Source organism: Scheffersomyces stipitis, chromosome 5 (genome assembly GCF_000209165.1).
Source record: "Scheffersomyces stipitis CBS 6054 chromosome 5, complete sequence".
NCBI lineage: Eukaryota > Fungi > Ascomycota > Pichiomycetes > Serinales > Debaryomycetaceae > Scheffersomyces > Scheffersomyces stipitis.
The window spans coordinates 861,742-887,703 of NC_009045.1; the positions used below are offsets into that span (position 1 = coordinate 861,742).

The 25,962-nt window shown below is 40.8% G+C and overlaps 9 protein-coding genes across 9 annotated transcripts; 4 read left to right on the forward strand and 5 right to left on the reverse strand. All coding sequences in view use genetic code 12, as the record gives it.

Moving 5' to 3' along the window:
- Positions 1 to 39: 39 nt before the first annotated feature.
- HIR2 (Histone transcription regulator HIRA, WD repeat superfamily) lies at positions 40 to 4,159 on the reverse strand (the record flags this gene model as incomplete). Its single annotated transcript, XM_001385138.1, has 3 exons — positions 40 to 3,645; positions 3,881 to 3,890; positions 3,983 to 4,159. 3 exons carry the CDS (start codon positions 4,157 to 4,159, stop codon positions 851 to 853), a joined length of 2,982 nt encoding a protein of 993 aa, XP_001385175.2.
- A 602-nt stretch (positions 4,160 to 4,761) lies between these two features.
- On the forward strand, positions 4,762 to 5,816 carry PICST_83851 (predicted protein). The gene has a single exon (XM_001384797.1). It carries the CDS (start codon positions 5,003 to 5,005, stop codon positions 5,762 to 5,764), a length of 762 nt encoding a protein of 253 aa, XP_001384834.2. The 5' UTR covers positions 4,762 to 5,002; the 3' UTR covers positions 5,765 to 5,816.
- Positions 5,817 to 6,225: 409 nt separating this feature from the next.
- On the forward strand, positions 6,226 to 7,365 carry MSW1 (mitochondrial tryptophanyl-tRNA synthetase; the record flags this gene model as incomplete). The annotated part of the gene is made up of 1 exon (XM_001384798.1): positions 6,226 to 7,365. One exon carries the CDS (start codon positions 6,226 to 6,228, stop codon positions 7,363 to 7,365), a length of 1,140 nt encoding a protein of 379 aa, XP_001384835.2.
- Positions 7,366 to 12,790: 5,425 nt separating this feature from the next.
- On the forward strand, positions 12,791 to 13,649 carry PICST_32179 (predicted protein; the record flags this gene model as incomplete). The annotated part of the gene is made up of 2 exons (XM_001384799.1): positions 12,791 to 13,378; positions 13,587 to 13,649. 2 exons carry the CDS (start codon positions 12,791 to 12,793, stop codon positions 13,647 to 13,649), a joined length of 651 nt encoding a protein of 216 aa, XP_001384836.2.
- Positions 13,650 to 13,756: 107 nt separating this feature from the next.
- GAP1.1 (general amino acid permease) lies at positions 13,757 to 15,421 on the reverse strand (the record flags this gene model as incomplete). The annotated part of the gene is made up of 1 exon (XM_001385139.1): positions 13,757 to 15,421. The coding sequence occupies one exon, from the start codon at positions 15,419 to 15,421 to the stop codon at positions 13,757 to 13,759; it is 1,665 nt and encodes a 554-aa protein (XP_001385176.1).
- A 514-nt stretch (positions 15,422 to 15,935) lies between these two features.
- Positions 15,936 to 16,763, reverse strand: PICST_32181 (predicted protein; the record flags this gene model as incomplete). The annotated part of the gene is made up of 1 exon (XM_001385140.1): positions 15,936 to 16,763. One exon carries the CDS (start codon positions 16,761 to 16,763, stop codon positions 15,936 to 15,938), a length of 828 nt encoding a protein of 275 aa, XP_001385177.2.
- An 893-nt stretch (positions 16,764 to 17,656) lies between these two features.
- On the reverse strand, positions 17,657 to 18,712 carry MTN2 (conserved hypothetical protein). The gene has a single exon (XM_001385141.1). It carries the CDS (start codon positions 18,515 to 18,517, stop codon positions 17,720 to 17,722), a length of 798 nt encoding a protein of 265 aa, XP_001385178.2. The 5' UTR covers positions 18,518 to 18,712; the 3' UTR covers positions 17,657 to 17,719.
- A 243-nt stretch (positions 18,713 to 18,955) lies between these two features.
- On the forward strand, positions 18,956 to 19,866 carry FTI1 (Vacuolar protein sorting protein 46 (Charged multivesicular body protein 1) (DOA4-independent degradation protein 2) (Fifty two inhibitor 1)). Its single transcript, XM_001384800.1, has one exon. The coding sequence runs from the start codon at positions 18,990 to 18,992 to the stop codon at positions 19,590 to 19,592; it is 603 nt and encodes a 200-aa protein (XP_001384837.2). The 5' UTR covers positions 18,956 to 18,989; the 3' UTR covers positions 19,593 to 19,866.
- A 28-nt stretch (positions 19,867 to 19,894) lies between these two features.
- On the reverse strand, positions 19,895 to 24,780 carry PICST_67855 (serine/threonine-protein kinase HSL1). Its single transcript, XM_001385142.1, has one exon. The coding sequence runs from the start codon at positions 24,342 to 24,344 to the stop codon at positions 19,947 to 19,949; it is 4,398 nt and encodes a 1,465-aa protein (XP_001385179.2). The 5' UTR covers positions 24,345 to 24,780; the 3' UTR covers positions 19,895 to 19,946.
- Positions 24,781 to 25,962: the final 1,182 nt, after the last annotated feature.

Consider the following 25,962-nt stretch of genomic DNA (forward strand, 5'->3'; position numbering starts at 1 on the left):
TGGTGAAATATCTAGATATATCACAAGCAGGAATATTGGAGAAGAAATCGAATTGAGAGGTCCTAATGTGGAGTACAGATTTCCTTACCATCCCCTTAAAAATTACCATACTAGACCAATATTTCGTGATCTTCCTTCTAAAATTGAACCTGAACACTTGCTTCAAAAGACTATAAAGGCCAACGACTTACCAGCTTTCGATAATTTAAACTTTTTTGCTGCGGGAACTGGTATAGCTCCTATTCTTCAAGTCTTGCTTTCTCGTAATCCGTACAGGGGATTTGTCAACATTCACTACTCAGCCCAAAAACCTGGGGAATTGGAGCCATTAGAGAGATTCCTTTTCTTTTTGGAAAAGTTAGACAGAATTAAATTGATTCGCCATTACGATTCCGAGAATAAGACTATCCTAACAGCTAAGGACGTTTCAAAGCCATCTAAAAGTGCGTATACTAGCCCTCTAAAATTAGAACAGAAGGAAGCTGACCTTACGCCCGAAGAAGCTTTGAAGTTGAGAATGTCGATTTTGGAGGGAGAGGAACCAACAATTCAAAGTAAGGTACAATTGAACGAAGAAAGAGCTCCAAGATATGTAAATGCTATACAACAAGCTATAGCCACCAGTAAGGAACAAAAAACATCGCCAAGTTTATCGTTAGTATGTGGACCAGAAGGGTACGTAAGCTATGTTGCTGGTCCTAAAGACTTGATTAACAATCAACAAGGTCAAGTGGGCGGTTTGCTAGGTGACAAAGAGTGGGATGAATCAAACACCTATAAATTATAGAGTCCAAATTGTATATAATTGGAGTAATAATACATTGTAAATAGTTAAATGTTATCGTACATATTACAAAACGTCATTAACCACGCCGATCTTCTTACCAAAATGAATAAGAATACGTTGCGCATCTCTATGTTTGGCACATAGTAGAATGACTTCCTTAAGTAACTCATGCTTGTCTACTCCACAGATGCTAGAAGACCATCCTGAAGCCGACCTGGAATTGACATCTGTTTCTTGTTGGCTGTCTGGCCCTAAAAGCTCGTCACAAACCTCAAATAGTTTCGTTTTGTAGCCTAATTCACATATTCTTTGAACGTATGTCAAGAAGAATCTTCTGAAATCCTTAAACTCACCTAGCAATTCACAGCATAATATCCTATTTTCCAAGTGGCTAATTGAAATGGTGTTTTCAAGATTTTCAAATCCTTCCTTCATTATCATGTTTTTTGAGATCTTGTTGAAGTACTTGCCTCGTCCAGTTCTCGTTTTTCTAATAATTTCTTCGTTGGTTTTATGTTCCAATAGTTCAATAATGGAAGCTTCTTCACCAAACAAGTTCGATGTTTGAGGCTTTTTGCTGTTCTCGTCATTGCTTTCCCAATAGTGAGAACCAAACGACCACCACGACTCTGTAATTGTCTGCCAAATGCATAAATTTTTGTTGAAGAGATACCCTGAGCAATTCGATAGCGTCACTAATGGAATTCCAGCAGATGTGACAGCGCATAGGGTGATGTTATCTGACTTGGACAAACCATCTTCATGATATTTGCTACTGAGTTCCAATAATGGAGTCAACGAAGTAGACAACTCGATCTTTTTCTTTTCTAAATCCCAAACAAACAATTCGCCCAAAGATGTTACGGCCATAAGGTACTTACTGTGACTTTCAAGGAAAGACACAGGCGATCCAAGAACTAGTGGAGGTAACAATCTTTTACCTGATGTATGGGAATAAGTCAAAATTTGACCATCGGAAGTACTCAATGCCCAAAAATTGGACCCCTCGACAGCCAATTGGATGTATCTCGGAATAAAATCGCACCAAAGCTGCTTGTCTTTTTTGAAGTATGTGATTCTGGAAGGTTTAGTCTCGTTTCCAGTTCCATTCTTGATATCCATTATGAAGACTTCACCATCAAATTTGCTCAGAATCTGAAAGTTTAATCTTACTTTGGGAACTGAAAGTCTCACCTTTGAAAAAGTAGTATTAGGATTTGTGATAACTGATCCAATAAATTTAACTGGTTCGAGTTCACGTTTAATTTTCTTATTGGAGCCAGCTTCTTCTTGTGCTTTCAACCTCTTGTTCTGTTTATAGAAGTCTTCTTCAACTGAATAAGAAGGCTTGTCAAATTCCATTAGAGATTTTGAAGACGACTGGACCGTTGAATTGTTACCCAAACTTGATTCAGATGAAGCTATGGCAGGTTTCGTGGTTCCGTTGTTCGAAATAAGCATAGGCTGAATTCTACGTTTCCCGTTTTTCGTGGTTACTTCCTGCTTCTGGGCGCTTTTCGAATCTGAAGGTGGCACGGTAATTGAAGATGCCGATGCTATGGAGGTAGTCTTTGCTGTCTTGGTCGTTTTACTAGTGGTAGATTTTGATTGCCTGCTGCTCATGGCAGAATGTAAGATATCCGTCGCTGAAGTGTCTGGTTCTGTCATGTTTGGTGGAGGTATGACTGATGGTTCTATGGGTCCATTACTTATAGCCTCAGGCTGACTATTAGTTGGACTGGAGTTTGCTTCTTTCTCACTCAGTTCATCCTTGTTTTGGTCTTTTTCTTCATTCTGTTCGCTATGTATCGTGCTCTTAGCGTCTTTCTGATCCAATAACTCGATCTGGTGTTTTTCACCTCTTCTTGTCGTCAGTTGATCGTGTTCATATTTATGGTTTATAGGCTTTATGTATTCTTGGTCGAATTTCTTTAGCTCTTCCAACATGTCTTGCGATATCTCGTGACCCAATTCGTTGTTTTCGATCGAAGCTATTCCTAAATGTCCATCTAACGTAGCAACAATCAAAGAAGTACCTGTTTTATCCCATACAAGATCAAGTATTGGCTTGTCGACGACGTCTTGTAAGACGACTACGGGTGTATCTTTAGAAGTGTTCCATATGGCCAAGGTCTTGTCTGAGCCTCCGGTAGCAATCACATTATAGAAAGCGGTATCATCAGTCCCTTCTCGCAAGAATTTGGGATGAAATCGTACTACTTCACATGCAAGCCCATGTCCTACCAAGCTGATTCTGTTTTGCCAGTTTTTAGAACGAGAAATCAACGAGATTAACGAAGTCTGATTTTTTGAGGCTGTTGGAACTGAAAGAAGTTCACCTTCTGGAGACCACGAGATCCGCTTGTAGTTTACGTTTATGGGATTTTTGTTGATGAGACGGGAGATCTTGTTGATCAAGCGAAACTGGTAGTTGTCCAAGGCAGTATCATACGTGTACTGGTACAAGTAAACCAATGTATCGTCACCCAAAGTGATCAAATAGTTGTTAGTAGGATCAAAGGCAATGCTTCTTTGAACGGTAAGTTTTTCCAAATGGGTCAATTCCGTCAATTCCTGAAACGTATTCTTTGTAACGTCTATGACATTCACTTTACCTTCAATGGTGCTCCAGGCTACAAGACGAGAATCCATCGACCAGCTTAAGTCAACTACAGAGGCTTTCTGTTCCTCATTGAAAGGATAGAGAAGGGTTTGGCTGTTCTTTTCAAGGTTGTGCAAGTAGATATTTCCCTTCGTGTCTGCCGAGACAAGCTCTTTACTGTTTTTAGGAGAAAACTTGATCGTGGAAACTACAGCTTTGTGGGTTTTCAAGGTGTATACGGGTGAAATGCTATTGACTTTCGAAGTCAATGAATCTTGGGAAGTTTGTATGTTATCAGAAGAAACAGAATGCCGCTGATGATCATTCTCAATTTTAGTAGGCTCGTTATTGAGATTATCGCTCTTGGTGTCAACAGTATTAACTTTTAATTCTTTGATTTCAACTCTGTCACTCAATGTGCCTTCGTCAATTTTGAATCCATCTTTCGATTCATCTTTTTTGTCATCCTCGTCGAGATCAATTATTTCGACAGGTCTGATGCTGGCCTCAGTGATCTGAGGATTTTCAGGAATTCCAATTCTGGCCTCAGCATTGTTCTCATTGATAGCAAAGCCGTTTTCTTTTTGAATTACATTATCTTCGTTCTTTTCTAATGGCAGTATTCTGGCTAAGTTGACGAGATCAGAAAGTTTCCAGATGTTGATGATATGGTCCAAGCCTCCCGTAGCAAGCCATTCGTTGGTGGGGTCGATATCAACGGTGTGGACTTCGCCTCCGTGGAGAAGCGGCGGGAAGCGGAAGTATTTCATAGTATTCACAAATATCCGTCAGGATGGGAATGGCGGATTGCTGGAATGGTTGAATGGTTAAATGGAGTCGAATGAAAAAGCTTGTACGTTAGCTACCGAGGAATAGTTAGCGAGCTGTTTAGTGAGACATATAGCGAGAATAGTACAGAGAGAATACTGGAAAGAAAATGGAATGAAATAGCGAGAAATAGTGAGAAATAACAAGACAGTGGGACGGTGTCGCACTACTGAGTTGTGTTAAGAAAGATGGAGAGAGACCACGAAACAGAATCTACCGAGAGTGCGAAAATCACTTTGTGGATCCAGTAGCGACGGCTCTGCCAATGGCAGAATGTCAGAGTGTCAGACAATTGAGACAATGGTAGTATAATACCTTATGCAAGTAAGAAACGAAGCTTTACATAGTTTCCCTTGACAATTTTTGTAGTCTTCCAAGGAAAATACGAAGTTATTACAGATGCTTTCACTTGTTCTCTCGCTATTTCTCGCCAGCCGTTCTCACTATTTTCTCATTACTAAAATCGAATCTCAAACGGAGCCATCTACGAAAAAAAAGTCGATAAAGCATCAATACCACCCTTTTCTCCACATACTCTGTCCACACACAGTGCTACACTGGAACTTGTAGAAGAAGTGGTGTATTCGCAACTGCCTATATCAATAACGTGGCATCGTTATACTGTTCAATATTGTTTGATTTTGTTGACTTGTTCAGAAACAACTTATATCTACAACTGAAACCTATATTTGAAAATCCTTGCAAGATTATCATAATTGGACTTTATTATCAGAGTTCATTCACCAACTTCCCTAATCTTTCCTAAATATCACAAGAGTCCTTCCATGGCTACCGAAGAATACGTCACCGACTCTAGTTCGGATTTTACTGAGTATTGGATTGACTTGTTTTTGGGAATCAAAGGCAACGAGTACTTCTGCGATGTCGATGACGAATACATAAGAGACCGTTTCAACCTCACAGGGTTGAATCAGGAGGTGAGCAAATTGCCTACATTGATAGACATAATAACTGATCTCGTAGATATCGAGCTGCAGCCGGAAGAACACCGTGATACCTTGGAACATAACGCTAGAATCCTATACGGCTTAATTCATGCCAGATACATCTTGACGTCACGCGGGTTGAATAAGATGTTTGAAAAGTATAGGAATGGAGACTTCGGCTACTGTCCCCGAGTTCACTGTCAGTTGCATCCATTATTACCTATTGGCTTGAACGACCAGCCTAGGTTAAACTCAGTAAAATTGTACTGTGCCAAATGTGAGGATCTTTTCAATCCCAAGTCGGCAAGACACTCAGTTATTGACGGGGCCTATTTCGGCACGTCATTCCCAGCCATGTTCTTCCAAAACTTTCCTCAAGTGATACCTATTCATTCCAAGGAAACCTACGTTCCCAAGGTATTTGGATTCAAGTTGCATGAGTACTCCAAGCTCAACAGATGGAGAGAGTTGCAGAGAATCAAGTTGGAAAAAAGGTTGGTCAAGAACGGCGTCCAGATCTCGAATGTTGTAGGTGGGTTCGTCACCGACCCTGTCGAAGATCATCCCCAAGAGCTCGAGCAATCGGCTTCTCGTCAATAGCATGAACTGTGTAATATAGTATACGTTTATAGAAATAGACCTAGAACGTAAGAGATCAAAATTAGAGTCGGAAATAACGCAGAAGAAGAAGAAGAAGAAGAGGGAGTAGAAGTACCTGTAAGAGTGTTATGCAACTCTAGGGTAGAATATCGTAGACAAGTTGTTGATGTGAAAGACAACTCCTGTTAAATTGGTCCAATGCTTGAGAGGACTCAGAACTACATCCATATATAGATATTAATGTCATGTTAGATGCTTCATTAGTGAACTTCTCATTTATTACAAACTTTGTACTCTTCGTAGAGTCTCATAGAGTCTCATATATTCTGTTCTATCACTTCTGTATGCCACTCTCAACTATTTCTATTCCTCCAAAGTTCTGGATTTTGGTCGCACTTAATTAAATCTTGCCAGAATTTTTCACTTTCCATTACTGTGCATCTTTCACAATATCAGCCATAATGAAGATCCAATCCAAAGTCGTACTACTACATAGGTTTGCCAGATCATATGCAACTACAGGTGGATCAACTGTTCAACATGTGGCAAAGTTCGAAGGGGTTCCTCCGCAATCCACGATTTTCTCGCTCATTCAGCCTACGGGAAATATCCACTTAGGTAACTACTTAGGAGCCATTCGGAGCTGGAAGGAACTTTCTGAGTCAGACTCTCCGGGTTCCAAGTTTATCTTTGGTATTGCTGACTTACACGCCATCACTTTGCCTAAAGATCCCCAGACCCTAAAAAGGTTCAGACATGAAGCCATCGCCAGTTTATTGGCTTCTGGATTGAGTCCTGAGAAATGTACAATTTTTCACCAGTCTGCTGTTCCAGAACACACCGAATTGTCATGGTACTTCACCTGTATCACAAGTATGGGAAATCTAAACAGAATGACACAATGGAAACTGAAAGCTCAACAAGTTCAAAACAGTTCCATATATGACGATAGGGTAATGGAGGCTACTAAGGCAGGAGTGCTCTGCTATCCCATTTTGCAAGCAGCAGATATCTTGATATATCGTGCCACTCATGTTCCAGTAGGTGACGACCAAAGTCAGCACTTAGAATTGACTAGAGGCATAGCCAATACCTTCAACCATACCTATAAAACGAAGTTCTTTCCTATTGTAAAAACGTTGTTAACTCCTTCAAAGAAGATCCTTTCTCTCAGAAATCCTTCAAAGAAAATGTCCAAGTCAGATCCAGATCAAAACTCATGCATCTATGTAACTGATTCACCTGAAATTGTAGCTAAGAAGATCAGAAAGGCTACCACTGACTCTATTCAGGGCCCTATCTACTATGCTCCAGAGGAAAGACCTGGTGTATCCAACTTGATCAATGTAATTTCTGGGTTGACCGGTAAATCCATAGATGAAGTCGTGGCAGACTTGCATTGGGTCAAAGATCACAAGCAGTTCAAGGACCATGTCACAGAGTTGATTGTAGAGGAGTTCCGAGAAAACAGAGAAATGTACCAGAGATTAACGGCTGACATCAGCTATCTTGACGAGGTGTGTGCTAGGGGAAGAGACAATGCTAGAGAAATCGCCCTGGCCAACATCGCTCAAGTGAGAAAATTGATTGGAATGGATTAAACGTATAGAATCTTGTAAATAGTAATGACTTGTATAGAAATGAATATTAGACAAAACTTTTGGGTGCAAAAAAGTGATTAAATGAAATGCGATTTGCACCCGCTGATTAATTTTTATGAAACTCACCTACTTCTACTTTGAGCACTTCCTACTTCACTACATGGTAGACACTTCATAATCCTCCAACAGCATTGCCCTGAGTGATATTCGTCTTGGTGGTGTTCTTCTAGTAAAGTATGCGAGAGAAGAGATTGGGGTTCACCTTTGAAGTAAATGCTTAACCACACTATAATTGAATCACATTATCCATCTCTAATTGATTGAAATATAGCATTAGATCCTCTCCAGCTCCGTATTTGCTTCTCTAATTTCATACTCTATACTAATGATGCTACCATTCTGCTATGCTTATTGGTGCCTACCCCATATAATTTTATGTCTCTACAATTGAACTAATTCAGAGAACATTCTAATTACTTACCGTAGTCAGATCAATCTCGTCAATGCCTATTTCCTTACTTTATTCTCTTTATTGTCGTACCATTCCGTTCTCGTAACTTTGTTCTCGTACCTTAATTCATATCCAAGTCTTGCTATTTTTTCTCGGGTAGACGATAACCAAACCTGTCACGACACAATTTGACAACCCTTGAACACTATCAACACCAATCTCGCTCGTACCAATTTCATCTCAGATACAACCGAACTCAAACACGTCTTTCTGCGCGTATACTACACGTCTCAGAACACGTCTGTTCAATCCCTCTAACAACTCCCCTTACCATTGTTGCCCGAGTAAAACGCACTGAATTAAAGCAGCGCTACCACTTCACCGCACTCAGTTTCGCGTCTCGCGTTGTTTTGATTTCAGGCTGACGCCAAAACGCATCTCCAGCTCAGTTTTGTTTCACCAGATCCACAGTAGCATGGCATGCAGTTTGTAGCGGCATATTATGGATAGGTATTATCGCTAGTTAGCTAAGTGTAGTCCGTATTTTGTGACCACTCAATTCGTCTCACGCTTTTTGTTTTTGGAGGCCTTCTCTTCGCAGCACATTTTGTAGACTTGTTTACTTTTCAAGATCTTTTCCAATACCACTTTTCTCTTCTTCACCACAACCAACAGAGCTGGGAACGTAGCTGCTGGAAGTTGAACATCCTGACTCATCGTTTACTGCCGGTCACGCATTTCCCGTCGTCTCGCCAAAGTCAAAGCTGCGTTATTGTAGTATATATACCATTCTGATATCACATCTACCAGAACATATTCACAGCTGCTATTCATAAGATTACACCGTTATTTGTATATTTCGACAGTCAGTTGTTTCCTATTTGATATTTGTCGTTGCTTGTTATATTTGTTATATTTGTTGTTCCACTTGTAATACTACTTAGTGTTTGCTTTACCTGTCACCGTTATTGACAACTATTATCATTAATTCACATCACAATGAACGAAGAACAGTCATACAAACGAATGCAGATCAAGGTGTTGTACTCGTTCAACAGCAACCCTACTGTGTTCCTTCTGAGATCGAAAAACCAGTACTCAGTGAAAACCGCTCAGATACCGATGACGACTTCAGCCGAAGACGAAATGATCACCTTGGGTGCGTTCGACTTGAAGAGCTGTGTTCAGCAAATCATCAAAAGCTCACCGGAAAACTTCAGACTTCATGCTGAAGATTATGCCGTGTACTATAAAGACATAACGGAACAACCGGAAGAGCCGTTTGTAGCAAATGGTGTTTTGTCGTCGTTAGTCAACTCTTCTAAATCGCATCTTATTCCTGGAAGAGTGTGTCAGAATTTGTCAGCAAGTTTTCTTTTTGGAGATAAATCGAATGTCTCACCTTTGACTCTTGAAATAAGATTGAAATTGCATACCATAGAGGGCCAGCCTCAGCTGGCACCAATTCCGAAAGCTCACCAACAGGCACAGCAGTCTAGAGTTATGGAACAGCCGCAAAAGAGAGTGACAGACTCACCTATGAGCTATCCAAAGAAGAAACCTACACCTCAACCATATCCAATGGCGCCCCCTTCAAACGCAAACTCTTCTGGAGGGGCTGTCAAGGCTACCAGAACCAAATCGCTACCCATTTTCAGTAATATACCTAATCAAACCATGTTCAACATCATGCATGCTGACAAGATGAAAAGCACTTCCCGCTACGACAGCAAAAGCGTACAAGATAGATTCAAGCTGGCTCCTTTCTTACTGGATAAGATCATTGATAAGCCGGTGAGAAAACACAGAAGATACCCTGAAGCACCACAGCGAGCTATGCGCACTAGATCCATGGTTAACCATACCCCAGTCATGGTATCGTCGCCCATTAATGAAGAACCCATGTCTGATAGTACCGATGACACTGAGTATAGGGAAAATAACGACCTTCCAGAAGATGAGGAAGAAGATGAAGCTGATTTCGATGAGCTTTCTCCTTACACACCACAACAGCCTCCATATGGAAATCTGGAGTCGTCTTCCAACAACGTAGTTGCTACCAGTAATCAAAGTAATACTCTTAGCACGAGTGGGAAAAATAATGAGCAGTTCCAATCTTTGCCAGACTTGGAAGATTTGGACAGTAAACGTACGCACACCATTCCTCATACCAAGTTGCCCAAGAACCATGGTTTGGTCTGTGTTAATAGTAACTGTGCCACTGTGTCTTCCATAACCTGGAGATATTTTGAAACAGAATTCAGATCAAACTACTTTGCCATACATCGTGCCAAAGAGTTCGACAAGAAACACTACGATGGAATGTTCGGTCCGTTGTGTAATGCCTGCTACTTGTTTTTGAGAAACAAGGGTTTCATGAGGCCAGAAAATGTAGTAAAGAAGTACTTGCAACAGCAAAGATACAAGAGAGAACTTAAGAACAGAGAAGAGTATACCGAAATGTTCAACAGTTCAGGAGTGGCCAGTAATTCAGGACAAGCTAAGGAAAATGATACTTCAAAGGATAGATCCAATAGTTTAAGTGCCATTGCTATTCGCAAATCTTCGCAGTATGCTTCGTCGCCTATAATACCGCAATCAAACAAGTTCCCAACTCCATCTCATACACCTTCAGCTATTAACCAAGTCATCAAAAGTAATAACCAGAAGAGTCACCAACCTCAAGCTGATGCTGGAACAAACAAACATACTCCTCACTATGGGGACTTTAATGAACTCATGAACCAGCTCAACAGCTTTGGTGGACCCCTCACAGACATAGATCCACTCCCACAAGATCAACAGGGCATTACCCCTCCAATGATAGCTACTAAATCAAATACCAGAGTCATAGACGTCTATGCCGATGGCGACAATAAAGAAAATTGCCCACCATCTGATGGCCACAGCATTTCCATAGATGGAAATATCGACAATTTCGAATCTATGATAGCTAAATCTTTCACTAATGGCTCTGGTAAATCGAGTCCAGCTCAAAATGAATGGATCAATACTCTCTTCACAGAGCCCACTCCCAGAGACCAAGTCACTCCATTGAACTCAAAGACTCCTCTTGACCAGGATAAGGAGGATACTAACTCTATGCATCCCAATATGCCACAGCTTAAAACGTTCTCCACTAATGCTAAATTGAACAATAAAAATGCTACAGTGCTCAACATGCCCTCTTCTCCATTATTGACGTCTCATCAAAATTCGGATGACATGCAAGGTTTCTTTGGCTCGGACATAACGTCAAAGCAGGGCAGATATGGTGACTTAGACAAAGAGCTTGACGACTTGGTCAGTGAAAATCGACATGTCTTTGAACAGACAACGTCATCCCCCAAAAGAGCTACTAGGGCTGACACCACCAATCTGATCATGTCGTGGAATAACAAGAGTGCTACTAGAAGCCACTCCATCTCTGGCTACGCTATTGAACAAGGATCTACACCTACAACGGATTTCTTTTCTAACGATGACGTGGTTGAATCGCAAGTAAAGGGTAATACTAATACCGTCGATTTACCCCCAGTTTTTAACCAAGACCATAACTAACATGCCTGTCTTGTTGTTTATATTTATAGACCATTTGCATATTGTATCTCTTCTGTAATTGCTTATAATGAATTCATACTGTATTATTAAGAATGAAATAGTAACTTTTGGGAAGAAAACGTAAAATAATGAAGATTTTGAAAGTGCTCATGGAAAAATGTTATTGAACACAAAACATTGAATGGATATCATAATGATGTATACCTTATATATTAATTAACACATATCTCCTATCAGCATTACTGTTCTATCTTCCATATACTGGTTTTATATCATTATACTTTTCTGTGATTTACATAAATCTTTTAGCAGCCAATGCAGGCTGCAACCTTTTTTTTACAGAAAATGTCGCGCATGTCTCTTTGTGTCGAAAAGTAAAAACTCTACAAAGCAAGCTCTCTTCAATATATTTTGAGCTTCTAACCATATGTGCTGACTTTCTCATACTTTAGAATACATATTTACAATTACATCCATCAAAACTGAAGAAAAGGGACCGTTTTCGAAGAAAATGTTTTTTTTGACGAAATGATAAAATGTCGTAAAAACGTGATATAGAAACCTCCTAAATCACTGGAAAATGAACATTTCAAGCTGAAGCCTGGTTAGCTCAATCGGTAGAGCGTTTGACTCTTAAGTTAGACATCAAAAGGTTGCGGGTTCGACCCCCGCATCGGGCTTACAGATTTTCTTTTTTTGAACTCTCTCTTCATAATCAGTAGCTCTAGAATCCTTGTAATAACTTCTTGCTTGTGTCTCGAGACCTATACATAGACTTCAGACGATTTCCATATTTTTCTTGTGAGTTGCTGGTAATTTCGCAATCAAATTGGTGGTAGAATTATTCTTCGAACAACAGCAGTTTTCCGCGAAATTTCAGCGTATAAGAGCAAATTGCTGATTCCTCGTGGTCTCGTTCTAATAAGCCCTAATATCATAGTTTCATCAATTCAATAACACTTGCTGACAATTTCTCTTTCTTCTCTCTGCACAATTCTTCAAGAGTCTCGCTAATTTCAATACACGTCTGCTGGCAGTCGCGGTGCACAAAAAGCGAGCCAGCCATTTATAAAAACCACAAAACCAACCGTGTCTTTCCCTGGATCATCTGTTCCTGTAGAAATATCTTGACTATCTACTTGTTCTTAAATTACCAGCATCTCATTGCATGGATCAGATCAGAGGGCAAATCCATCTTATCATACTTTGAATATCATCTCATTCTGGATATTCGTATTTCTCACTTCTTGGTTTTGAGAAAGTCATCAATCCATGCATTGACTGAAAAATTCAATTTATAGATTACAGATCTGGATTCATCAGGAAAACTTCACTACAGCTTCCTATAATTTCATTCAACTTCTATCATAACTATCTAAGTACTGTCTATCATCTTCATACAAGAGTTTCATCATGTCCAACGTTCCCCAGACGCCTCCCCGTTTGGCTCGCAATCAAGCCTCTATACGATCCCCCAATTTGCACACACCTGCCAGAACTCCAGTGAGAGAAGTGAAGGGACTCTTCACACCTTCAACAACCAGTAAACAAAAATCAAATCTACTCGCCCCACCAACTTCAAACCTCTTCAAGACTCCTTCTTCTATCAAGAAGAAACCAACCACGAACGCTAAGAATGTGTCCCTGCTATTGCCTATCACTCCAGAATTCACTCCTCAGAGGTCGCCCAGCAGAGGGCCGAGAAAGAGAAAGTTTGCCTCCAACGAACTTTTCAAACATACATCAGATACACAGAGTGGTCACAAAGATTTGGAACCACTCTCCTTTGGCTTGTTGTTGCCAGCTCCTTCTACCGTGGGCTCGGGCAGAGCATCTAGCAGTCAGACTCCAGGAAGCAGAGCTAAACCAGATGGGTTGAAGCTCGACACTTTGGCACGTCTCAACAGCAATTTACAATTCGAGGAGGATGACGAGGACATCGCTGAGCTGGATTCAAAGATGCCTCTCACTCCTAAGAAACAAATGATAGACGAACAGATGGTAGATCAATGGCATGGCAAATCGTACCATAACATGAATTACTCTTCAGAGGACGAGTTGTCGGATTCGGATTTGAGTGACACTAAACTTAAGATGGCCAATCCGTTCTTGGAGTCAAACTCTCCTATAAGGAGACCTAGACCCACTTCTATTGACTCTATCAATAGCTCCAATCCTTTCACAGAGCATCCACAGAATAAAAACGTAGACTACAACACTCACATGGAATTGGTCAATCACAGAACAGGCCAAAGACGAGTTGTCAAGTTGACAAATAAACAGATGCAAGTCAAACCAAAGAAGTTGGACTTTTCCAACGTATAGCTACACAGTTTAAATTTAATTAATTATATGTATTGTTATATATATGATATTCATTCAACACCAGAACTTATACCACCGCACGTAGAAAGGTTTTTCAGAAAGCTGTGATTTTTCTTCAGCGATAGTCTGTTGCAAGACATCCAAGTCTATGTTGGCTCTGCCAGTATCTACATCGATATCTTTGGCACGGATAAAGAGGGTCCAATCCTTCTTCCATACCTTGTAGAAGAGCCAGGAAGCCAAAAGAACTGGAAATCCTAAGTAGGACAAGAAGAAGTCACTAGCATTGGGCTTTCCTCCAAGTGGAAAAATAGCTATCCAAAATTGAGCAACTAAAACTAGTGAATTCAATATGGCACCGTAGTAAGAACCCCAGACTCCACATTGAGAAACGTAGGCAAGTTCTCCCAAAGATCTGTTTTTAGCTCTCATGGCAGCTCTAAATCTGATATGACTGACATTAATGGCTAACCAAGTGAAGATAGAACTGAGTCCAGATAAAGCAAGCAACCAGTTGAACACATCTACTTGTTTGTTGCTAGCTGCAATCAAAGCAAAAAGTCCGAAAGCATCGGTTATCAAAATAGCCACCAAAGGTCTTCCTGCTCTATCGACATATCCGGTCCATTTTGGAGCCATTCCTTGTTCAGCAAGCGAGTTCAAGGATCTGGATGTAGCATATACAGAAGCGTTTCCAACTGATAAAACGGCAATCAAAATTACAGCGTTCAAGACGCTTGGTAAACCCTTTATACCTCCATTGACAATGGCAATCACAAATGGAGAAGCAGTTGCATCTACAGAAGATGACCCGATCAATCTGTTGTCTGTGTAATTGACCAAAGTTGCAACCATGGTCAAGGAGCCTAAGTAAAACAAACAGATTCTCCAGAAAACTTGCTTGATAGCTCTTGGAAGAGTCTTGCGAGGGTTTTCAGTCTCAGCAGCTGTAAGACCAATCATCTCAGTGCCTCCATAACTGAAAGCTGCAGTAACAAGTGTTGAAACTACTCCTTTGAAACCATTGGCAAACGGCCCAGGTGTTCGCCAGTTGACACCTCCAACAAACTCGTGAGTAGGACCGCCTCCACAAACCAACACAATGCTCATTATAATGAATCCAATAACTGCTAATACCTTGATAAGCGAGAAATAGAATTCTGCTTCTCCATATGCCTTGACACCCAACAAAGTGAGGAACACTATAAATAACCAAAAGATGATGACAAACACATCTGAGTTGATATCATCATTCCAGTACTTGATTGTTATCGAAGCAGCAACAAGCTCTAAGGGGAGCAATACGAAAAATTGCATGAAGTAATTCCAGCCAATAGCAAACCCTACCGCAGGCTCTATGAAACGACTTGCGAACAAATTGAAACCACCACTGACAGGGAAAGTTACTGACAATTCACCTAATCCTTGCATTGTAGCAAATACCCCAGTAGCTGTAACTAGCCAACCAATGATGAGACCAGCTGGACCACCAGTTCTCAATGCACCTCCACAACCTACAAATAAACCAGTCCCTATAGAAGAGCCAATGGCAATCATTTCTAAATGTCTAGACTTCAATTTTCTTTTAAGTGTAGAATTGGCTGCGTTTATGTTTATCCTTTCTATATTGGTCAACTCTTTCTCTTCATCATAGTCTGCAGCAGTCAAAGTTTCAGTCTGTTCAGCCCGCTTGAACGAATCTTTGAAAGAAACCCACATTCCTACAGGCTGTTCATTTGAGGACGACGACCTCTCAGTCTCAAAGTCGATATAGGAGCTCTTATCTACGGTTGAAGACATTATTACAGCAATACCTATATCGTAGAAAGAAAGGAAGAGAAAAATTGTTAGCTCATCTTAAATATTACAGAATGGTTCCACTACTTGGAACGATGGTGCAAAACATTTCAGTGCCTTGAAAGAATAGCAATGAAAATCAAAGGGACATTTTGCAGCATTTAAAAGGCACAGTTGTCAAATGAGTCACAGCCAGGAAAGAAGCAACTTAGACGATTGAGAAACTGAGGACGAAAGCTTCCAAAAGGAAACTGAAGGCGTGAATTCTGTGTAGGTTCCATTTGGAAAAAGCCGTAACTTTTTTTTTGCATCCTCAGCTGAGGGTTTCCATTTTCGTCAGGTTCCAATTTTTTTTCGCTGCGTCAAGTCGCTTTTCTGGAGACTCTTGCTGTTTTGGGCAAAGGCTCATCTCATAAACTGAATCGATTTGGCACCTTTAAGAGATCCTGTCGTTTTGAGAAATGTGTGTCACATTGGAGCTGGCACTTTCTGCTGGCTGTGGCTGTGACTCAACTCTGGAAACAAACTGAGCTAGTTGGTCTTCTAATTTCTGAATCTTCATCTGCATTAATGAAATCTGCTCTTTAAGCTCAATTGTATTAATGTGACTATTAATAATACTTGCACCATTTGTGCCTGTACCTGTTGGACTCCCTTCGGAATACGCCAATACTGTGCCTGTCTTGGAGTAGCCTGGATAAAGGGAACTTTTCGAAAGTGGTTCTCTCTTTTCCATATTGACAGTGTTTTCAATAATTTGCAATCTTTTTTCCAAATCTATAAAGTTGACGTTTTCTGTAGCCTTCGTAGTAATAGTACCGTCATTATTGCCCTCATAATTTCTATAGTCTAAGCCATGATTCGGATGCTCAAGCAACCACTGTACCATTTTCTCCACTTTTTCCAAAGCTCTTCTTGTACTTTCTTCGTCGTTGTGAATGCCCTTAATATTGCTCGCAAGAATCAGGATGCGCAGCTGGACTGAACGGAAGTTATGAGTCGACTTCTCCAATAGAGTATTCAATGAAGGTACCACGACATTGTCCAAAGTTTCCTTGAGAGTGGCAGATTCCAACAGTATAAGTTTGGCCCAACTCTTCACATCATTAGGACTTTCCGGCGAGGCTTCTTTGGCAAAGCTCTCCATGGTGGTGTTCTCGGCTGCACTTGGGGGTGGTATAGGGATAGTAGAGTTGAGATAGAAGGGTGTATTCCCACCATCATCACTTGAATAGTCGGTATCAGGATGAGCTCGTTTTGACATTGGAAATCTTTTAGAGCAGTAAAATCATAAACAGGTAGTAAAAAGGAAAAGTCAAAAGTAGAAGTTTGTCTGAAAGTGAAAATTACTGATATTTCATAGTGATAAAGTCAGCGAGGTTATTCGCAATTTTGCAACCTCCATTCCTGCAGACACCACCTCATTTGTTTTCTACTTAACTATGAAGCCATCATGGATGATTCTAAGATTATCTCTTTAACTACATCAATAGTTCGCTACCGGTCACATTCACAGAAGAATAAAAGCAACAATGTCGGAATTGAAGTCGTTTCTTGAGAGTATGTACTGTTTTCCGGGTAAAAGGTATTGAATCCGTTCATTATCTACCAATTTTCACTCTTTTCAATAGTTATACTAACTTCATTTAGAGAAGGTAAGAGTTATCACAACTGACGCTCGATTGTTCGAAGGCACACTTCTGGGATTCGACAAGTCTACGAATATCATACTAAACAACTGTGTGGAAAGGATAATCTATAGCGAAAGTGAAAACGAAGAAAACGAAGAACTACCACTTGGTCTCTATCTTTTAAGAGGAGGTACCATCGTGTGCATAGGTGAAATAGACGAAGAGAGTCTAGTTGATTGGCTGACAGTGAAAGGCGATAGACTCAAGGGTACAAAGAACCCCTTGTAAGGATTCATAATAGAGACACACAGATGAGTAACGAAAAGTTCATAAATAGAGATATCTTGCATGATATTCTCAAGCAATTCCATTAACGAGGAGAATTCGGATCGACTGAAACAGATTTTCAGAAACAGGACATCAGCAAAAGAGTAAAAACGATAGAATACGAAAGTATTCAACTTGAAAATATTCAGTGTGAGATTGTTTCAATACTACACTCTCTACATAGCATCAGAAGATTCCTCTTCATTGTACAATAGACAAAATTCTATAAACTAATATCTACAGTAAACTTTATACAACTTCTCTACTGTTTCACCGTTGGAATACCAGACTGCTGCATCTTAACAGCCAACTCCAAGAGATAGTCGATTGCTTCGTTATACACCTTGGCCTTCCATACGGTCTCACCCCATACATAGATCCCGTGTCTTCTCACCAAGACTGCAGATGTTCCTGGGTAGTTTTTGATTGCTTCCTGGAGGGAGTCGGTCAAGTCCTCTTCATGAGGAGTGTTTTCAATGATGGGTATCACCAACTTATCGTAGTATTCCATGGAGCCGATTTTTTCAATTTTTCCAGTATTTTCGTTAAGAGCCAACTTGGGTAAAGCTTTGATCTGTTCGATGTGGCTGATTTCAAACTCCTTCTTTCCTTCCAAGAACAAAGTCACCATCACAGCATGTTGAGAGTGAGTGTGGATACAAGCACCAGCATCTCTCATAGTGTAACAGCTCATGAATAATGGCGTACAGGCTGAAGGCTTGTATTTGTAGGATTTGGTTAATTCCTTTGGGATATCATTTGGTGTTCTCAAAATCTTTTCCTCGGGCAATTCGACCAAGAACATTTCCCAGGGCTGAATTCTTTCCTTTTGAACTCCCGAAGGTGCGATGTACACCAAGTTGGGATTAGCTCCATCAACGTCTCTGATGGAAATCCCTCCACCTGTTCCCGTGACCCAATTGTTATCGTAGAAGAGACGGCACAACTCACAGATCAAGTTGGCCGGATGGTTGGGGTCTGAGAATTGTTCTTGTAGCTCTGGGGATAAGACCAGCAACGGAGTTTCTTCAGAATGTTTGCAGAAGCACGAAGAGGACATTGTAATGACTAGAAATTGTAGTGAATTGTAACAATTGAAATACTAAGTATTGAGTATGATAATGTGAATATTGAAGTCCAGACTGAAAAGTTGTAGACTCAATAATTGTGGACTGAAAAAAAAGAGACCAGAATTGAAATATCACAAGCAACGAGATAATTTCAAAGAGGTTTGATTCTGAATGTTGATCTCGAGAGCACAACACTTCTTGTAGTCCTTTCTACAACGAATTGATACAACAGTTATGGTACCCACGTTGAAGACAAGACTATGGATCTGAGTTTGACAATATCACGTGTAGAGTCATGTGAACTGCACCGCACGCCTGTAGATGCGATAAGATCCTGTGGTGAATTACCTACCTGGTATGCGAATAGGAGAGTAGAATAATTGAATTTTTCACTATTCACTTTTCATTCCTATTCATAAAGAGCATCTCACCTTCTCTGATTCGTATTCGTATACTTTTAAAATGGCTGGATTAGAGCAATCGTTGTTTCAGTTGAAGTTCACTGCAAAACAATTGAATAGACAAGCTTCCAAGGCAGCAAAGGAGGAACTTCAAGAGAAGGCAAAGATCAAGAAAGCTTTGACCCAGGGTAATAACGATATCGCACAATTGTATGCGCAGAACGCCATTCGTAAATCTAATGAAAGAGTCAACTTGTTGAGGTTGGCTTCTAGAATCGATGCTGTGGCCCTGAGAGTCCAGACCGCAGTGACCATGAAGAGTGTCACGGGAAACATGACTCAAGTCATTCGAGGCATGGACAAGGCATTGCAGACAATGAATTTGGAAAGGATATCGTTGGTGATGGATAAGTTTGAGAACCAGTTCGAAGACTTAGATGCGTCTACCAACTACTACGAGACAGCTACCAATAATGTCAACGCCTTGACCACCCCTCAGGAACAGGTTGACGAGTTGATGAGTCAAGTAGCAGACGAGGCTGGCATTGAAATGAAGCAAGGCTTGAACGAGACGAAAGTTGATATCGCAACTCCTCCAGTGTCTAATATGACAGAAGAAAAGGAGGATAAATTGGCTGAAAGATTGAGAGCATTGAGAAGTTGATGAATAGAAGATGAAGCAATGAACCAATGTCAAGTGATAATGTAATAGTACGAAGTACAGAGACAGAATAGTATAGCCGTCATGCAATGATGATATACAACTAGACAACTGCGATGTTGTAACGCAATCTTATAACGATAATAATATGTAATTATTTGGCCGATAACGATTAGAATTCCAAGTATAAATACAATCATATATTCATGAATATTCTATCGCACAATGCAGACAATTATATAGACTATTATAGAAAAAGCAGAAAGCAGCGATGTGTATCCTCTTTCTTGCCAAGTTTAATGAAGCTTATTCAAATATTCTTTATTAATCAGTTTATATATCTATTGTAAAAATCCACTATGGTTGCTGGAAACCGGAAAACTTGTATGCCTTGGAACGTCTGCTACCTGTAGCCTCTTCTTCGTTCTTGACTATGAAACTCACGATGTTGACCAAGTTTTTAAACCCCTTGTCGTTACCCTTTACCTTCATCAAATGCAAGGACGAGGTGTTGATGAGGTCGATGATTTCGATATTGAACTTCAACTTTCTGCCATGGGCATATCTGGCAGGAATCACACCGTTGATGAGACCAAATTCTTGGTCTATATGAACCTTTTCAATCGTCCCTTCGATCTTCTTCAACTCCAACTGCATTCTGATGATTCTGAACAAAGACAGCGATGTCAAGCTACAGTCCATTATAAACATGTTCTTGGAGCTAACAGCAGCAGTATCTTCCTGGCTTCCAATCTTGGGTGTAGTGATAGACTGAAAGAACTTCTTGAACCAGTTACTCTTACTAGCCTGAACAGGACTGCCAGTCTTCTGGTTGTCGTTATTCTGATTCAAGACATTTGGGAAAATCTTGGAGAGTCTCTTTGGTCTCTTTACCTCTTCCTCCAACATCCCTGGAGCCTTCGGAGCAGGTCTTCTGGGTTGCATACTGAATCTTCTCAACACATCCTGCTTGCCAGATTTGTTGGTTATGATTTGGCCATCATCATCAAGAGTATCATAACCTAGACTTAGAGATGGAATGAAGTCAACTTTGTGATTTACTGAGGTAGTGTTTGTGTTAGCTTTAACTTCTGGTGTTTGAACTCTCACGTTGTTCATGTTCATGGTGCTGAAGATCTCAGTGTCAACTCTGGTTCTCTTTAAGGAGGTGTTTTCATCTTCTACTATCTTCAGGTTATGTTTTGATTCGTCGAAATCAAAAGTGTTATTGTCGTCAATGCTGGTATTGGCAATCAGAGCCTGGTCCAAAATGTCAGAACGGTTATCCCCAATTGCAAATGATTCGTTGTCAGACTCTTCCTCGACTGGAATATGTGAAGTCTTTACAGATCCATGAGCCAAGTTAGGCTTGTCGATGTCAGAAAGTCTGGTTGGCTTTTCAGTTTCAATAGACTTAGTAACTGAGGTGGCACTGTCTTCATCGTCAACTTCATTATGGGTCAATAACGTATCATTGGAGGTTTCCAGATTTTCAATCATATTGGGTCTCGAAGTGTTGAGCTTACCGATATCAGCAGTTCTCGAACTGATGAGTTCAAAATTGGAAAGATCAGCTTCCAATAGATTCAAAGTATTATTTCGGTGACGAGTGGAAGGCTCTTGACTTCGAGTAAACGTCGAAGCACGAGTGAAATCAATTTCGTCCAACATTGTAGCATCAGATTCATTCTCGAAGTCGGCATCAGAATCATAATCGCTGACGGCATTCTTTTGCAAACTATTAGAATTGTTGGTGTCTTCATCTACAGATTCCGATACGTTTACAGAAATGAAGGCGGCTGCAGCAGGTCCACTCAATCTAGAAGAAGCAGTTGATACAACTCTCTTTTTAGAATCGCTTCGAAGTCTGCCTTCATCTTCTTTGATAGATTCTTTCATTTTGATACCCAAGCCTAACAAATTGGTAGTAGAAGACTTCTTCAACTGCCCCAAACTCTTGGTAGTTTCTTGAGTATCAGATTTCTTGTTCTTTCTTACAACTGTTCCAGCTGAGGTATGGATACTGTTCAAGATAGTGGCGTCGGCTTCAGGGGCATAACTCTCACTGAGAATAGCACCAAACGAGAATCTTGAGAATCTAGGATTGGGCAATTGTGCTTTAGATATCGAAGACTTAACTAGGAATTCTTCTTCTGGGAGTACCAGAGGCTTGATCTCTTTGATAGGCTTCGTTTCATCTATGTCAGTAAGAAGAGACTTATAGTAAGAACTCTGGACACTGTTTCTCTTAGGACTAACATTGAAGCTGTTGGCACTAGTAGTTGGTTTCAAGATATTTCTTTGCTCCTTTTCCTGTTTGCTAAACTGATCCAAACTTATATCCTTTTTGTTATCATTATTGTCCTGGAAAATTTCATGCCCGGTTTTTGGAGATTCTACGTTATTAGCAGATGTTAATAGATAACCTGCTAAGTTTTTAGAAGATGAAGTTTTTAAACCATTGTTCAACTTTCTGGGTGAGGGTATGACTTCAATACCTAACTTGTTCAATACCTTATTGGTATTGTTGTTGAAACCATTGAGCGTATTTCTAGATCCATAGTTAGGTCTAGGAGTGGCCAAAGATTTAGCTCTCAATAAAGTGTTTACTCTTGGATCCAAAGAAGATCTAACTGGCTCAGTAAAATGACGTGAACCAGTAACCAAGTTGGAGAAGTCGTTATTACTCTGATGTTTCCTCAATTTCTCCAAGGCTGCCTTTTGTTTTTCTTGCAAGAGCAACAGCTGGCGTCTACGTTCTACTTCTTTTGCTGCATTCTCCTGAAGTGCCTTTTCCTCCTGGTCCAATACTATCAGCGATTTATCACTAGCAATAGAATGTCTTGGATTCTCGTTAGGTTCAGGGGCTCTTCTTTGACTAGGATTACGTTTACGTCCCACTTCTTCGGGAATGACAGTGTCTTGCAACGTTGTTGGTTTCGAGTCGCTGAACATATCATCACATATCTGTTTGAAATTGATCAAAGTCTTTGTGTCAAAAGATTTGGAGTGCTTGATTGAATTCAGGTGTAGATCTATGTTTTCTTTGTCCTCTGAAGGATCAGTGGCAGCTTTAGGCTGGCCTTCTCCTTCAAAATCATTCAAGTCCAACAACCCAGTGAGCTTCCGCTTTAACTTAGGAGGCTCTTGATACGGAGGTTTAGATGAGGGCCTATGTAGGTTGTTAGAAGAGTTGGGAGGTGTACGTCTGACTTTTGAAGTCATGGTATTGAGACTCGTACGTGAAATCACCTGTTTGTTCATGATGGTCTTCTTCTTGTTGAACGATGTCGAAGCCTTGAAGTTCTTGGCCGAACCAGTTTGGTTAGTGATGTTTGACAATACCTTGTTATTCCTCAGCGTTGATCTATTCGAATGGACCGAGGTTGAGTTTGGAATTCTCTTGACTGAGACGTGTTTTTCACCTGTCTGAGGATCAACTGTTGTAGTGCAAACTATAGAGGTAGATCTGGGGATCTGCCGGGAATCCGTCAACTCAGCGTCGTCATCATTTGATGAACTAGACACTGAAGAGGTGTGATCATTACGGTACTTCATCAACAAGTAGTAGAACATCTTCTCAGGACATTTGTTCGGCGACAAAAGCTTGGAAATAATGGTATGTTCTTCACAGTTATGAAACAAGACGATCAAATTCTTGAGAATTTCTTTATCGATCTTTTCTACAGATTCTATTGGTCCTACGTTCTGGATAGCGTTAACAGATGAGGGAACGTCTCCAATAGAAGGCTCAGGGTACTTGGTCAAGAGCGGATGAGTCAAGATATTATCGATAGTAATTCTTTCCGAAGGATCTACCCTCAACATTTTTGAGATTAAGTCTTTAGCTTCCCAGCTCAAGTCGTGAGGCATGATGAACTTACCGTTCTGGACTTTCAATAACAACTTTCTGATGTTCTCGTCATCAAAAGGCAAATGCCCAGTAAGTAATGCGAAGAGAATAATCCCACAAGACCAAATATCAGATGGTGCCCCGTGGTAGTTTTTGCCTGCTACAATCTCAGGGCTGGCATAATGAGGCGAACCGCAAGACGTTTCCAAAAGCTTTTCTCTGACTTCCAAGGCAGCCATACCGAAATCAGCGATCTTGATGTTCTTGTTGAAATCTAAAAGCAAGTTTTCTGGCTTCAAGTCTCGATGACAGATGTTAAACTGATGCAAGTAGCCAATACCATGGATGATCTGCTTGAAGTAGTTGATGGCCTCAAATTCCTGGAGCTTACCCCTTTTGATCAAGTAGTCAAAGAGCTCGCCTCCTTCGATGTACTCGAGAATCAAGTACAAGTCGTTTTTGTTCTCCCACACATCATACAAGCCCATGATGTTGGGATGCGAGATGAGCTTCATGATAATAATCTCACGTTCGATTCCGTACGGCAAACGCTCTTTACTTCCTACAGACTCCGAACGCTTGTATTTCGGATTCTCCAACTTCTTGAAGTTAGACTTGGGCACGATTTTGACAGCAGCCAATTTGCCCGTGTTGATGTTTTTGGCCAACCTCACTCTTCCAGTGGAGCCTCGACCCAAAGTTCGGCCGAGCTTCCAAGGTCCGATCTTGTTCTGGGACTTGCGCTTCTTGTTCGAATTGTTAGTGTTTGTGGAAATCTGCGACAACCTCTTGGTGGCATTTGTCACAGACTGGACCACTTTGTCGACGTTTACGGACGACGAGTAGGATGCCGAATGTGACTCGTACGAGTGATGCGATTGTTGATGGACGAGGGTTGTCATATTGTATAATGAGTGAATGGGGTGGGTATGTTAACGAAAGTACAGGTTAGCTTATTACTTGGTATGAGTTAGAAGTCAGTAATGGATAGCAGTAGATGGTCTTGTTCAGTAGATAAGAATTAAAGAAAGTATCACTCGAAAGTGTGAGTCAGCAGATGAGCAGTGCTGCGATGTGTAGAGCTTTCCACTTCAGAAATGAAACGATGATTAACGGAACCTACAACTCAGGACGCCTATATGACTTTGTCGAGTCGAAGATAGATGATTGTCGGATTTGGTAGCAATGACTCTGAATTGAAAATTGCTCACTGTGTATCAGGATTCTGACAAATCCTATTCACTTCGCCAAAGAGTGGGTGAATAATGTGAAGAATCTGAATCTGAATCTGAATATCCAGCAACTCAACAAGTCAAAAAGAAGCAAGCAACTCTTTGGTAAACGACTTTGATGGAAAGAAATGGTATAGAAAAAGATCCAGTCTCGATAAAAAACATTCCTTGGGTCCTACACACTTAGTATGGATCCTCTGGACAGTGAATAGTTCACGTTTTGTTCCTTTGTGATGTAAACAACTGGCTTTGTGTAATTGTAAACAGAACCACGCTCAACCGCAGTTTACGTGTTGGACTGTGAGCAGAATGCGAGTTGCTCTGAAAAATTTCGCTGGGGAGTTTGCAGGTTGTGTTTGCGTTAAGTCTAACATACGGACAAAGAGACATAGCACGAGAAAACATTCAATTCTGACGTTGAGCTTGTCTCTCGAGGAGTACCGCCTCTACGGGTCCCTACAATTGTACAGCCTTCCAAGCACTACCGGTTCAATAGCAGGGCTCCCTCATGGCTGTGCTGTCGCTGCGGTTCCCAGAGTTAAACTCTCCCAGCTCTGCAGGTTAGCTGCGCGCTTCAGCAAGTTGCCAGGTACCGATCGCGGGTTGCATCGCCAAACACGCATCACGTGACTGAGTATTGTTCGCAGCATCCGCACGCGTTTATTATCTGGTGGCTCTTTTAGAGCTTCTATTTTCTAGCCCTTTTTGCAATAATTAAACACGCTATTTCATTTTGCAAATTGTCTCTCTAACGTAGATTTCCGCTTCCGTCACTTTTCACACTTTTCAGCATTGTCTTTCTGGCGCAGTTGTCGTGCCAGATGCTGCAAGATCGACTTCGACTGCCAGCTGTGGCAGTGATGGCGCGCAAAAGTACTTCCTAAAATAAAATTCAGAAATATCAAGAAAATGAGAGCTCCAGGAACCGAATCTGATTGTATATTCCTATCTTCGGCTGGACTGTTTCTTTGTCCTGCTGATTGGCAAATTCAACAGGAATTGGCGAAAGATAAGACGTGAAAAAGTCGTATTTGAAACAGCCGAATAAACTCGTAAGTGTAAAGTTTCTTGTCGTAGAATCCTGAGAGCAGTGGGCAGTGTGATTCTCCAAGTTTTCTATTGGAAGGCTTGTAGATCTTTTACTTTTACGAGAGAGGGGCTGTAGAAATTTTTACTTACGCAAACACGGTATCTGGCAAAATGTCTAAATTTGGGTTGGTTATGGCAGTTGTTCTTGAGTCTCTAAGCAATTCTCTACTTCTGCCGGTAAAATGGCACAATGCAATAA